The 15,365-nt window shown below is 41.5% G+C and overlaps 1 protein-coding gene across 1 annotated transcript in view; it reads left to right on the top strand.

Annotated features, from left to right (window-relative positions):
• Nucleotides 1-15,365, top strand: part of ADAMTS16 (ADAM metallopeptidase with thrombospondin type 1 motif 16) — a 225,964-nt gene that overhangs the window by 127,946 nt on the left and 82,653 nt on the right. Inside the window, exons 13-18 of the mRNA XM_004380276.2 lie at nt 1,700-1,848; nt 3,621-3,793; nt 5,850-5,980; nt 8,324-8,447; nt 8,873-9,117; nt 9,821-9,959. Coding sequence (XP_004380333.2) covers nt 1,700-1,848; nt 3,621-3,793; nt 5,850-5,980; nt 8,324-8,447; nt 8,873-9,117; nt 9,821-9,959 — 961 coding nt within the window. The remainder of the gene's footprint in view (nt 1-1,699; nt 1,849-3,620; nt 3,794-5,849; nt 5,981-8,323; nt 8,448-8,872; nt 9,118-9,820; nt 9,960-15,365) is intronic.

Below are 15,365 nucleotides of genomic sequence, written 5' to 3'. Positions count from 1 at the left end.
TCACATCCCCAGCAGGCCTGCCAAGCCCTGCTGGTTCCACCTAAACCAGGGTCAGTGGGCGAGCAGTTTCCTTCTGTCCTCTCAGCAGAGGCCCTGGGCTTCTGAGATCCTTGAAACCCCAGGAAGAAAGACCAATGCTGTCGAACACAATGCTAACCGTCATGCGTCGTGTGTGTGTTAGGAGTTAAGTAACCACGTGGATTTTGGTGTGAATAATTATTGATAAGCACTTCTCCTGAGAGAAGAGGGAGCTGACAGCATCTCCAGCCCCTGTGGGAGCAGATGGCATTCCCTATGGGTTGTTTCATCTCCTGCAAAGCACACAGACCTCTGACATGCCTTCAGTCAACAGCATTGAGTTGAAATGAAAGCACAAGGCTCCAGCCAGAAGTGATAAGGTGTTGACCCACATGGACCCATACAAGCTGGAGTTTGTGACCTGAGACTCGGCCTCTCTGAAAATGAGATATGAAAATCACCTTGCATTCAGGAGAGGTTAGAGCTTGCTGACTTGAGAGAGGAACAATGGGACTGAATGCTTGTGTAACAGTCCCTACTTAAAGTTCCCTGAGCTCAGACGTTTGAAAATGATTTTCCTATTTATCTTACCTTTATGTTGAATCACAGGAGCCCTGGTGGCACAATGGTTAAGTGCTTGGCTGCTAACCGAAAGATCAGCAATTTGAACCTACAAGCGATTCCACAGGAGAAAAATTTGATGATCTGCTCCCATAAAGATTACAGACAGCACTGGAAACCATGTGGGGCAGTTCTACTTTGTCCTACAAGGTCACTATGAGTCGAAATTGACTCGGTGGCACACAACAACAGCAATAACATGCTGAATCAGGCTTTATGGAATGATACTAGGTTTGGGAGGAAAAAAGGGAACATTAAGTTTACTTTTTTCTATATGATACTTGAGGGTTGTTATTGTTATTGTTAGGTGCCGTCGAGTCGGTTCCAACTCATAGAGACCCTGAGTACAACAGAACAAAACACTGCCCAGTCCTTTGCCATCCTCACAACCGTTGCTATGTTTGGGCCCATTGTTGCAACCACTGTCTCAATCCATCTCGTTGAGGGTCTTCTTCTTTTTTACTGGCCCTCTGCTTTACCAAGCATCATGTCCTTCTCCTAGTACTGGTCCTTCCTAATAACATGTCCAAAGTATGTGAGACGAAATCTCGCCATCTTCTCTTCTAAGGAGCATTCTGGCTGCACTTCTTCCAAGACATATTAGTTTGTTCTTCTTGCAGTCCATGGTATATTCAGTATTCTTCACCAGCACCATAATTCAAATGCATCAATTCTTCTTTGGTCTTCCTTAGTCATTGTCCAGCTTTCACATGCATATGAGGTGATTGAAAATACCATGGTTGGGTCATGCACACCTTAGTCCTCAAAGTGACATCTTTGCTTTGTAACACTTTTGAGGTCTTTTGCAGCAGATTTGCCCAATCAATACGTCGTTTGATTTCTTGACTGCTGCTTCTGTGGGTGTTGATTGTGGATCCAAGTAAAATGAAATCCTTGACAACTTCAGTCTTTATTTATCATGATGTTGCTTGAGGGTAGGAATGTTAATGTCTGCATATTTTACAAAGCTCCCCAATACTCACTGTGACAATAGTGATCAAATGAAATCATCTATCAGCAAGTCATGGAATCTTATTATTATTATTATTTTGATTTTTAGTGGTGCCGTGGAGGACAGTGTGTGAAATACGGTGACAAAGGTCCCCAGCCCACCCACGGCCATTGGTCGGACTGGTCTCACTGGTCCCCTTGCTCCAGGACCTGTGGAGGAGGAGTCTCCCGCAGAGACCGAAGCTGCACAAATCCCAAGTATGTACAACCCCATCTTCACAAATGAGCCATCTGTATGTCATGAGCCTTCCAAGCCCCCTCCCTGTACCTAACCTTGGTGATATTAGTTGTACATTTTACACATTGTTGTAAGAAACACTAAATAGGAAAGGTGTTTCCCTCAAGCTTTTCTTAAATTTTATGTGTAAAATATAATTTAGAATGTTTATAACTATGTGACCACAGGAAAAGGTTAACAGACCTGACAGTGATTTTCAGGAATTAGATTTTAATCATATGCAGTTGAAATGCCAAGGATCTGCCTTAAAAATAAAACAATGGCCTCCTTTGCCATGAGACCAAAAGAACTGGATGATGCTTGGCTACCATTACTAAACATTTTGATCAAAGATTTGATAGAATAAGCCTGATCAAAAGGGGGAAATGTAGGAGAGAATTTCACATTCTCATGGAATCCAGACTTTCTGGATCCAAGAAGGCTGGATGAACTCCTGAAACTATTACCCTAAGGTAATCTTTAAGCCTTGAAACTTAAACCAAAAAATCCCCTTAAGTCTTCTTTAAATCAAACAATAGTTTAGGTTATCTAGTAAAGAATGTCTGCTTTGTGCAGCATAGATCTTTTAAGATATATCTATATGGGATCAAATTGACCACAGCAACTCAAAAGATTAGATAGGAAGCTTAGGGGACAGTGAGTTTATGTTAATGGAGGAGGAACAATTCAGAAAAGAAGAGTGAGAACGGTTGCACAACTTGAAGAATGTCATCAATGTCACTGGATTGTACATGTAGAAATCATTGAATTGGTGTATTTGCTGCTGTGTATGTTCTCAACAACAACCAATAATAATATTAATAAACCATGAAAAGATATAGAACACAAATGATTCAGAATCAGTAAGAACAATATGTTCATGGGGAAAAAAAAAGACAAAATTTGGTGTGTCCATCAAATATATTTGTCTTTATAACGTGGTTTAATTGTGGTCTCTGTTAGAAGACGAGAATGTCAAAAGCCATCATCTATGTGATGGGGGTTTTAAGTCATCCTTTTGCACCTAGATTTGTTTAAGAAATAATTAATATCACTTGTTGTTTTAACCTTGTCTCTAAAACATGAGAGAAAGTCCTCAATAGGTCACCCCTGCTCTACATTTTATTTCAGGGACGATACAGTCCTGGTCGCTATGAATCGGAATTGACTCGAAGGCAACAGATTTTTGTTTTTTTTGTTTGTTTGTTTTTACAGTCCTGGGGTGTAAAATAAACTCTGTTGGAGGTTGGAGGTGGTGTTTGGGTCATTGCCAACCGGCAAAAGTGACTGGTTCTTCTCTCCTAATGTTGGTGTCCTGGCCTTGTCATAAGGAGACTGGCAGTGGAAAGAAGATCTGGAGTGAATAGTTAAATTTCAGTCTCAGCTGTGCTTTCTGTCAACTGGGCTATGTAATTCTGGGACAGCCATCATCCTCCTCCCCCATGGAACGTGGGAACAAAGACACCAACCTGCCTTCAGGGAATGATGGGAGGCATCAGAGAACCAATCCATGCAAGCCCACTTTCCAAGTCCCATCATGTTCTGCCAATGTAGTAAAGAATACATGCAATAGAAAAGGAAAACGCTACCCATATTATTAATACCTAAGAAGGTGTCAGTGACTTCTTAAAAATGCACTTTACTCTAAATAATTTAACACTATCAGCCCCATTCCTCCAAAAGGTCTAATTTCAAGGACAGGATGAAGAGCTGCTAAAATGTTAAGTTTCTAACTGCTGAATATATATTCCAGACCGTCCCACGGAGGGAAGTTTTGTGAGGGCTCTACGCGCACTTTGAAGCTTTGCAACAGTCAGGAATGCCCTGAAAATAGTCTGGACTTCCGAGCCATGCAGTGCGCGGAATACAACAGCAAACAGTTTAGAGGATGGCATTATAAATGGAAGCCCTACACGCAAGTTGAAGGTAAATCTCCACCCCGGTTTTCCACTAATCTCCTGATAGTGTCTTACCTCTATTCTTGAAAGGATCATCATATTGACAGTATGGTTTTCGAATAGACCAAATATCACCATGTGAGGTCAGTATCACAGGTCCTATTCTTTTAGTTATTTGGGGGTTAGTTTGATATTGCCAGCCCCATAGCTACTGGCCTCTTGCTAACTTGCCCAACTGTATGGTGAGAGAGTAACAAGCCAACGGAAGGTGTGTGCATAACATGATGAAAATTCACCGGGGAGGTAATAAAAATATTCAAAGTAGCTGGTGCATTGTGAATGGATCAAATTTTTTTATAAGAATCACAGTAGTGGATGGTGATGTTGCTCTAAGCATGTCACCTGCTGAATATTTATAATTATCAAGGAAGAAAAGAAAAAATTTAGTATTTTTTGGAAAATCAAATAATTCTCAAATGTACCATACTTGGAAAGTCTTGCTCTATCACTATAAACCAAGAAGGATATTTGTAGCATATGTAAGACTTTACTGTCTCGTAGAAGAGAAATATGTATAATTCTTATAATAACTTGAACTTGATAGCTGAAGTAGCATAATTTAAAGAGGAATTCAAAGAACACATAGTCTTCGCATTCTTTGGATCTGGGAATATCGTCCAAGCAAATGGCGGAGATACTCGCGAAATGCATAAGTTGGACTGTCCAATCTGATATTTTCTTTTATTGCTCCAATGTGTACAGTGTTTTCATGGTAACGGGTTTCTGAAGATAGTAAATTCTGGAATGAAAAAGTGTAGTAGTCCCACACAAAGCATTTTTGGTTGTGCTTTTATTCCTATACCCATTAAAGATTATGCCCTTGAGAAGGAGACTAGTAGGCATGAGATAAAAGTAGAAATTGGGGTCAGAAAATATGTATGCTACTTCTGACTTTGACAGCCTTCAGAAAATATATCCATTAATCATACATTAAAGTTGACTCTTAGAATTATCCAGTTGAGTCTCTTATTTTTGCACAATAAAGAAAATGTAGATGAGTCTTTAGCCTATGAAAACTCGTAAGACAGTAAAGAATTTCAGTTACCAACTATTCTCTTCTTTACCAAGACACGAACAAAAGGAAAAAAGGTTTTATTTTCTATAAAAGTTCATCCTAACTATGGCAACCCTGGCAGTACAAAGTTAAGAGCTTGGCTACTAACCAAAAGGTTGGCTGTTGGAACCCATCCAGAGGTGCCTTGGAAGAAAGACCTGGCAATCAATCTACTTCCAAAAAATCAGCCACTGAAAACACTATGGTGCACAGTTCTACTCTGACACACATGGAGTCACCATAAGTCAGAATTGACTCAACAGCAGGGCCACAGTTTTTTGCCATTTTTTCATATTAATCATATACATCATAAATCCTTGGAATGGGTTATCAAAGAAAGAGTGAACTTGGCCTGCCAATCTGAATATATGATGGTACCTCTATCCTCCATGTATTAGTTTTTTTTTTTGACAATCCATTATATTTTATAGAAAACATTATTCTCTGGAGATTTTGTCTAAAAAGTCTTTTTCAGTTTAAAAATCTTATGTATTTCATCGAATGCATTAGCTCTTAAGAAATTCAGTGAATATTTTAATATTTTGTTATATTTTATTGGTAAGAGTCTTGTATATTGCTATAAAATGGTAGTGACTTTTTTGCATTTCTACAAGAGAGTAGTGAATTATACTAGTAAAAGAGTGAAACATTAATGTCATAGTTTAAGTCAACAAATATTTATTGAATGCCTACTATGTGCCAATCAGTGTGTAAAGAACAAGGGTGAGTAAGGACAGAGAAGAGGAAAAATTAATGGCAAATCATTTAACAAAAAATAAGAAAGATTAAAAGGAAAAGCAAAACCGTATGAGGCAACCATCACAAAATGTCTTTTTTTATGCGTTATTGTGTGGGAGTTATTTTCTGGGCAAGAAAAACAATGAAATAAGTCTATCTAAAATTCAGAGCAAATCTGATTAGAGCTTAAGTATCTTTCTTATCTGTGTTTGTGTGTGTATTTCTTTTTAAGATCAGAACTTATGCAAACTCTACTGTATCGCAGAAGGATTTGATTTCTTCTTTTCTTTGTCAAATAAAGTCAAAGATGGGACCCCATGCTCGGAGGATAGCCGTAATGTTTGTGTAGATGGGATATGTGAGGTAATAACGATCCTTTATTCATTCAACAAACATTTCCAGACAGTCTGCTTTGTGCCAGGCTCCCTGTACGGGGCTAGAGAGACCAGGCAGATAGACAGATGAGTCGAGGGTCGAGGACAGAGCCCGGTGGGGGAGAAAGCCGGATGGACACGTACTGATGACATGCGGTGGGGTGTTTTGATAGCGCTTGAGGAGAGGAGTGCAGCTCAATCTGTCTTAGGTGTGGGCGTGGGAGATTCCATGGGCTCTGTGGAGAGGGGACCATCTGAGTTAGATCTTAGAGGATCACTTGGAAGAGGGTGGTTGAGGAAAGCGGGTGGAGTGGACACAGTGTGAGTCACGAGAGTCCCCAGAAGGCAGGCAGGAGCCTGGGGACACTGAGGGATGGACATGCATGGGGTGCAGAGAGGCAAGTGGAGCTTCACTCTCCAAGGGACTCTCACTTCCAGGGAAAGGTGTTGGCATGGGTGTCCCCTGGTGTATGTGGAAAAGGCATTGGGATTGGGAATGGTGGAGCCTCAGGGTCACTGGGCAGTAGCAGGGAAAATAAATGAAGGCAAGAAGAGCTCAGAGCCTACAGGCCAGTTCGCAGCTATTGCGGTGGCCTCAAAGCCTGAACTTCTGTTGGGACCAGGTGGATGGAGAGGGATGTGGGAGACAGGCTGGGAAAGACTGCAGCTCAGGGAACATAAAGTGACGGGATTGTATTGAGATAAGGAGTACAAAGAATGATACTATGACCTCAGTTCAGGTTCAAATCCATTGCATGTAAACAGTGAGTTTTTAAAGGAGGAAGTTACCCAGCAGGCATATTCAGTGGAGTCAGCAAACTGCAGTCCTGGTTTCCTCTAACTAGCTGTATGGCTGTGGCAAAGTTAAATGGTCCACTAAGACCCTTAGTGTAATCATTTATGGAAATTAGACAAGGCGAGCCTATTAAAGATCTCTGCGCTTTCGAATGCTCAAATCTCTAACTTTTTGCCTAATTATGAGATATTTGTTAAATATTTCATTACTCCTGATATATTCTTGGTGACACAGAATCACAATCCCTTATCTGTAACTCTGAAATCCCAAAAGCTCTGAAATAGGAAGTTTTGGGGGGACTCATTCAGCCGTAAAATATAAAAAAGCTGATCTGATTTTGTTTGGTGGCAGTAACCTGCCTGAACAATTAGAAGACTATTTTATTGGTCTCGCTCATTCCGCTTAGCATGAACATGTACACGTTTTCTATAGAAACATGAAGAGGTGTTATGGGATGCCACCCTAGGCCCTGCTGGATGCACACGTGATATATATTACATACTTTACCAAAATCCAAAACACTCTGAGTTCTGAAATGCATCAAAGTTGCAAACAAGGGATTGTGAATTACAGTTATTTTGTGTTTGAATGGATTTTTTTTTATTTTTATTTTTACATTTTATAGACTACACTCTTTGTTGAGGAGCCCTGGTGGCACAACAGTTGAGCGCTTGGCTGCTAACCAAAAGATCAGTGGTTGGAATCCACCAGTGGCTCCATGGGAGAAAGATCTGGTATCTGCTCCCATAAAGATTACAACCTAGAAAACCCTATGAGGCAGTTCTACTCTGTCACATGGGGTCGCTATGAGTCAGAATCAACTCAACGGGCATCCAGTAACGACAACCCTAGGCCCTGCTGGATGCCCAGATGATATGTATCATATGCATAATATTATTACTTTTTAAAAAGCCAAAACACTCTGAGTTCCGAAATGCATCAAGTTTACAAACAAGGGAGAATGGACTATAGTTATTTTGTGTTTGGATGGACTTTTTACATTTTAGAGACTATACTCTGAGATGCAATACAAAACAAGTAAGCGTCATAGAAACTGCAAAGAACTCCTGAAATTCTAAGGCGTTGAACAAGTATGCACATTACCTAATTTACTACTATGAGTAATTTCCATGTGGCCATCCCTACCTCTTGGAAGTGTGCAAGGCTATTCAAAGGACAATAGCACCTGTCCAATGGAACCTTATGTGGACACATTGCTTGTCATTGTCCCCAGCTCTTCATTTTAGTCTGAAATTCACTCGTGTCTCCAACATGACCACCTGACAGATTTCATTTAGGGCTCAATAACGCCAAAGAGGACAGAGTCTGTTTCACATTTAAAGGTCCCCTGCCTTGGGTCTAAAGCGTAGAATCGTCTCACTGTGCACATATTGGGTATCCAATAAATATTTGTTAACGACACTGTGTTTATGATTTTTGACTATCATGGGGAGGCGGTTTCTTGCTTGCAGGTTGTGACATCTTTGTGTTGTCCTTTCTTATATGAATGGCGTGTGACATTGTGGGGTCCTCCAGAGAGTTGGCTGCGACAACGTCCTTGGGTCAGATGCCGTTGAAGACTCCTGTGGTGTGTGCAAAGGAAATAACTCAGATTGCATGATTCACAAAGGTTTCTACACCAAGCACCACGCCACAAACCGTGAGTGCTTCAGAGCCACCTGCAAGTTTTACTAAAAAAGATATGAACTGGAACTTCTTTGTGGGACGGGCTTGAGGTGACAGTGAGTAGAGCAGGTGATCAGACGTCTAAAAGTTTTACAGTTTCATTTCCTGCTTTAGGTTGAGCTTCACTTCTCAAGCTTTTTGTTTTGATTGGAAGTGTTTGCTAGGTTATTTGAGTTTAAGCCGTTCTTAGGAATACTGAAAATTATAATAGCTCTGCTCCAATTAAAAATAAATAAATAAATGACTTAGAGAACTAACATAATTGATTGTCGAAACAGATCTTCTCCTTGTACCAAATGTGGACTCTCAAGTTTTATATATGGGGAATCTAAGCTGCAGAGGGCTTTTGCCTTGGCATCGTTGGATGAAGTACCATGTTCCCCATTTCCTCTAATATAGAGTACTATCAGATGGTCATCATTCCTGCTGGAGCCCAGACTATACGCATCTATGAAATGAACGTGTCCACCTCCTACATTTCTGTGCGCAATTCCCTCCAGAGATACTACCTGAATGGACACTGGACTCTGGACTGGCCAGGCCGATACAAGTTTGCCGGCACTGCCTTCGACTACAGACGTTCCCACAAGCAGCCGGAGAGTCTGACCTCAGCTGGGCCAACCAACGAAACTCTGATTGTGGAGGTAGCCCATCATTTCAGTTTCAGGACGTGGATTTGGGGATCTCAGGGTGTTTTTGTAGATTGATGACTGTGAGCTTAACTCTTAGTCCACAGAATAATGTTTATAATCAGATCACATACAAGCACAAATCCATCCATAAGCTGAATGGGGTAATGCCCACACCTGTTGCCATCAAGTCGATTCTGACTCATGGCCAACCCCATGTGTTACAGAGTAGAACTGTACTCCATAGGGTTTTCTTGGCTGTGATCTTTACAGAAGCAGATTGCCAGACCTTTTCTTCTGTGGTGCCACTGGATGGGTTCAAACTGCCAACCTTTAGGTTGGTAACCGAGGACAACCTGCTGGCACCACCCAGGGACCTTTCGAATGGGCAATAGTCTTTCCAAAACCCTTTGCCGTCGAGTCTGTTATGACTTATAGCAACACTATAGGACAGAGTAGAACTGCCCCATAGGGTTTTCAAGGAGCAGCTGGTGGATTCGAACTGCCAGCTTTTTGGTTAGCAGCCTATCTCTTAACCACTGTGCTACCAGGGCTCCTTACCCCTGCTTAGGAAACTAAATTTTGGAGGATGGCAAGTGTTTTATCATCGTGACTGAATTGTTGAAAGTGTTGTCGTTTTTTAAGTGTTTACAAACAAGTGAACACATACACATTGATTTCACTGTAATTTGTTTCCTTTTTTCTTTTTTTTTTGCAGCTTCTGTTTCAGGGCAAGAACCCAGGTGTTGTTTGGGAATATGCGGTGCCTCGGTTGGGGGGTGAGAGGAAGCAGAGTCCCCAGCCCAGCTACACGTGGGTCATCATTCGCTCCGAGTGCTCTGTCTCCTGCGGTAGGGGTAGGTCATGTCTCCTGTCCCCCGGGGAGGTGGGCATGTGGGTCATCATTCGCTCCGAGTGCTCTGTCTCCTGTGGTGGGGGTAGGTCATGTCTCCTGTCTCCCGGGGAGGTGGGCATGTGGGTCATCATTTGCTCCGAGTGCCCTGTCTCCTGTGGGGGGGATAGGTCACATCTCCTGTCTCCCAGGGAGGTGGGCACATTTGTTCACGGGGCACCACGACTGCCAGCACATTGCACTGGTCTCCTCATATCCTGAGGAGGGGCCCAGGGCTTCACCCTGAGTGGGCATTAACACCCCAAAGACAGAGAAGGGAGCTGGGGGCCCTGAGTCTCACTCGAAAGACTGAGCTACGTTCTCAAATTCCTCTACGTCCAGTGTGGCTTTGAGGAAGTCATCTGATGAATTGGTTTCTACTTTTCCTAACCAAGGAGCCTGGTGATGCAGTGGTTATGAGCTCAGGCTGCTAACCAAAAGCTTGGCAGTTTGAATCCACCAGCCACTCCTTGGAAACCTTATGGGGCAGTTCTACCCTGTCTTATGGGGTCTGTATGAGTCAGAATTGACCAGACAACACACAACAACAATAATAACATTCCCCTAACTTAAGACTTTCTTCAGAAAATATTTATTATTTGACACTAGTCCAATGAAAACCACTCTAATTTGTGTAAACATTATGTTGATGGTGAGAAATAGAAGCTTGCGTGGAAAATACGGTGATATAGAGTGAGGCTTCTTATTTAACAGGCCTTGTTAAAAAAACTTACTGGAAATGAATTTGTTGTAAAGTAGTAATTGTCATAAAATTCACCAGAAAATGTAAGAATTTTAGGGATGTTGCAGTGGGAACGACAAGGAAGAACATGTAAGAAAGAAGAGTTCCATGTGGCGGCAGCTGACTTTGTCATCCTAATACTACAAGGAAACCCTGGTGGCGTAGTAGTTAAGAGCTACAGCTGCTAATCAAAGGTCGGCAGTTCAAATCCACCAGGTGCTCCTTGGAAACTCCGTGGGACAGTTCTACTCTGTCCTGTAGGGTCGCTATAAGTTGGAATCGACTCGACAGCAATGGGTTTTGGATAATACCACAAGATGTTTGAGTCAGCGTTTGAACTGGCAAAGCTCTTTCCTCGTAAAGAGAGCTTTTAGCTGGAGGCTCTGTGTGCTGTCTGATAAGCATGGGGGCAAATAAATATTTGCAAATCTAGAAATGAAATCATGAATTCTACCTGGCGTTTATGAAACAGACACGTTTCCATGTGAACACATTGATTTCGGCTCTGTGCTTTCTGGGTTTTAGTAATTAAAAAATTAACTTAGACATTGAGAGTCAGCAGTGCTCTGGTGAAGTAAGAGAAATGATACACAAATGAGAACTTGCATAAAGTGGAATTCTAGTGAATGAGTGAAGAAAAAACCAAAATGAGCTCATACATTCTTAATAGTTGTTCTAAATGGATGGAGAAAATAAAGGAGAAGTGAAAGATTCAGAAAAGAACCTAATAGTCTGAAAAGTTACACTTAAGTGCATGGCATGTTTTCATTCTTTTCAACTATAAACTGAAAAAAAAAAAGGATAAAATATTGAAACACGGGTGCTAGCCAAGTCGAAGGAGCCCTGGCTGTGCCATGGTTAGGTGCTCGGCTGCTAACTGAAAGGTTGGCAATCTCAGCACACCCAGCGGCTCCACCAGAGAAAGAACTGGTGATCTCCTTCTGTAAAAATTACAGCCTAGGAAACCTTATGGAGCAGTTCTACTCTGTCACATGAGGTCACTATAAGTCAAAATCAACTCAACAGGACCCAACAGTAGCCAAGCTAATAATTCTGATGTTAAAAGCTTCCTAAGGAAAAATATGACACCCATCTGCACGGGAAGATAGCAAGAAAATAGGATGACGACGAGAATAAAATATATAGGGAATCCCACACAGGTGATGTAGGCCAACTGAGCCGCCATTTTAGGCCATTCAGGAAAAGAGTGAAACAGAACTCTCTGTGTACCTCTACGTGTGATACGGGGAAAATTAATTCCTACTACTACTTAATTTCCTTCACTTTCCCTTCTATCATTCTGACTGACCTTACAGCCATCGCCCCTCCTTCTATGGATTATACTGGATGTGCTTGATATTCCCTGTCACTATTTGCAGTCACCTGATAGTGTTTGATTAAAATAACAATTGAATCACAAAGCCTTGTATTTGTGTAAGGTCATTATGATTTTCCAGTGGCTGGGTGGCACAAACTCTGAAGCATTTGGCTGCTAACGGCAGAGTTGACAGTTTGAGTCCACCCATAGGCACATGGGAAAAAAGTCCTGGTGATCTATTTCCCAAACACCAGCCACTGAAAACCCCATGGAGAACAGTTCTACTCTGACACATAGGGGGTTGCCATGAGTTGCAATCTAATCAACGGCAATTGGGGGGAAAAAAATTATGGTTTTCAGAACTCTACCGTGAGCATCCTCATTTGGTGAAACAAAGTGCAATGGATTACACAGAAACATCTGTCAAGGATGTATGTTTCATTACAATAATATATAGATGACTAGATGAGTATGTTTCATTATAATAATTTCTCTCTTGTCTTCCCTGGAGAGTAGAGCATTTAGAAGGACTCAGCGTTTTCTCAGCTGCTACCAAATGACATGTCTCAGTACCCTGTACCCTGAATAGCACTGAATGAGTGATTATTGTACTTGCAAATCACCTAATTATACCTAGGGAATAATTCTCACATTGAGAGTTTCTACAGGAAATCAACCCAAAATCAACTCCCTAATCCCTTGCCTAAATATTTGCATTATAGTCAGAGAGTGTGCTGTTTGTTTTCAATTTGGATGGAAAATCTGGGTTTCTCACTTCTACAACTAAATGGAGTGCTGGGTGCCTGTACTTTATCACCTAGTGTTTGGTGCAGCACCCCTATAGGGACTTCCCTGTGGAAACTTGACCTCCTATAGGTCCAAAGGCTCAGCTCCTCATCAAACACCCCATCAGGTGTCCATATCAACTTCAAAGAGATAGTCAAGGATCACAAAGACTGCAGTGTCTAGCTTTCCAGGAGTGACACAAGAGCACCGTGTGTGAAAGATCAGGAAGGGGCACTTTTAAAATGGTAGTCTAGCAGGCTTGAATGAAACTGGACCCATACTCTGTTTACTTAGATGCATAAAAACATAACTTCATTGTTCTGTTCTCTTTATCTTTCATCTCTCAGTATCCCTCAGGATTATTTTATTTTGTCTACAAAGGAGATGCAAGTAAGCAATACATACTTGCCATTTATTAGCCCCATTAAGTATTTTCATCTCCATTATCTTGTTTAAACCCTCGACAGGGATTAAGAGAGGAAAGACAGCAGGCTTGGTGCCAGCAAGATTGGGTGTGGATCTGTGCTTCAGCAGGGCAGGTTCCACAAAATGTTTGACACAGCCTTTCATGGCTCTGAAGTTTTAAAACTCTATGTACATCAATGCCTGGAAGTGATTGTTAACACTATGTAGTCTTAGTATTGTTAGCCCCCATTCTATAGAAACTCAAGGTTTTTGGAGTTGTCCAAGGTAACCCAACAGGTAATGTGATTGTTAAGATCATGTGTCAACTTGGCTGGGCCACGCTTCTCAGTGGTTTGGCAGTTTTGATGTAGTTGACAGTCGTGTGATGATGTGATCACCTCCATGATAAGATCTGATACAATGTGATGACCGCCATGATGGGATCTGCTGTAATTAGCCAGTCAGTTGAAAGGGAGTTTCCTTACGTGTGTCACTTGCATCCAATATAGGTGGACTTTCTGGCAAGGCTTGGGGGCTTTTGCTTGCACTGGATCCTGTAGCTGGTTCCCGTTTGTCTGACCTTTGGTTCTTGGGACTTGAGCTAGCAGCTTACCTGCCACCTTGCCTGCCAATCTTCAGATTCATCAGTCTTTGCAGCCTCTGAGCAAGAGCGCTGCTGTCTGAACTGCTGATCATGGTTTCACCAGCCCCTGTGGGTACCTGAATCAGGAGAAGCCTCCATCCTGACCTGCAGACATGGGACGTTTCAGCCTTTACAACCATGTGAGCCATCTCCTTGATATAAATCTATATATATATATATTTATACACTGCGCTGGTTTTGCTTCTCTAGAGAAGCCAGCTTGTGGCAGGTAACTTGGGTTGAAACATGTTAACCAGCTCCCGTGCAGGTTCTGCCTGCTCCCTTAAAACTCCATCCAAACACCTTTCTGATGGGTTGGGTCCGTTCATACTCTTTAACAAAGAATATCCTACCAGGGAAGCAAATGTTTTCTTCAACTTGCTGTTCTTCTTTCATCAAACAGCATTTACTGACTAGTGGGCACTGCTTTCCCTTGAGTATAAGATAGAAGTGTCAGCAGTAGGAGGCAACCTCACAGAGCGGGCAGTGTTTCAGTTTTACAATTACGTACAAGTTAAGGCTGATTTTGTTCAGTATTTGATCCTTTTTTGAACTACATTTGGTGAACTTATTGAATCTCCCCTATAGGCTTAAATCAGAAAAGTTACTTGCTGAGTATTAATTGCAGTGATTTATTTTGAGACAAGAATTTTTACTTCTCCAGACTTAATCACCCATTTATAAGTGGTTATCTTGATTCCTGGGTTATCAGGATTCATTATCTATATGCTTTCTTGAACTTTGGAGTTTCAGGACTTGATGATATCTGATGACACGTCTTTTGGAACTCAAATGCTTAATAACTTTAAGTTTATGAAAGACTTCATTAGTAATATTCTATGGGATATTTTCTAGTTCTGTTATGTCAAATTATTTGAATTCTTTGTTATCTAAAATAGCATATTTAACTGCCTGAATGATTAACATTAAAGGGTAAAAATCAACTGAAATATTCAAGGTGAATATAGCAAGTAAAAATTAAATTTAGATGAATATCTCATTTTCTCAAATTTGTGAGACAATAACCAACTTCTCCAGTTAATCTAACAGGTAGAGCCCTTAATCATTCTCATTTTTGAATCTCTTAGAACAATGTGTCAACCTCACACACTGACACAGCAGCTACAATGATGGGCTCAAGCAAAGCGATGTTTGTGAGGATGGTACAGGACTGGGCAACATTTCCTTCTGTTATACAGAGTCGCTATGGGTTGGAGCCGACTCCACAGTACCTGACAACAACCACAACAGACTAGTGTACCACCTTAAAATTCTGGACCTGATTCCCAAAGGAAAAGGGGAAGTACAGACATCATTTTTGTTGTTGTTAGGTGCCATCCAGTCAGTTCCGACTCATAGCGAGCCTATGTACAACAGAACAAACACTGCCCGGTCCTGCGCCATCCTCACAATCATGTTATGCTTGAGCCCATTGTTGCAACCACTGTGTCAGTCCATCTTGTTGAGAGTCTTCCTC

This window comes from Trichechus manatus, unplaced genomic scaffold (genome assembly GCF_000243295.1).
Source record: "Trichechus manatus latirostris isolate Lorelei unplaced genomic scaffold, TriManLat1.0 scaffold00072, whole genome shotgun sequence".
NCBI lineage: Eukaryota > Metazoa > Chordata > Mammalia > Sirenia > Trichechidae > Trichechus > Trichechus manatus.
The sequence above is the reverse complement of the archived record's forward strand: the minus strand, read 5'-3'. Positions and strand labels throughout refer to the sequence as shown.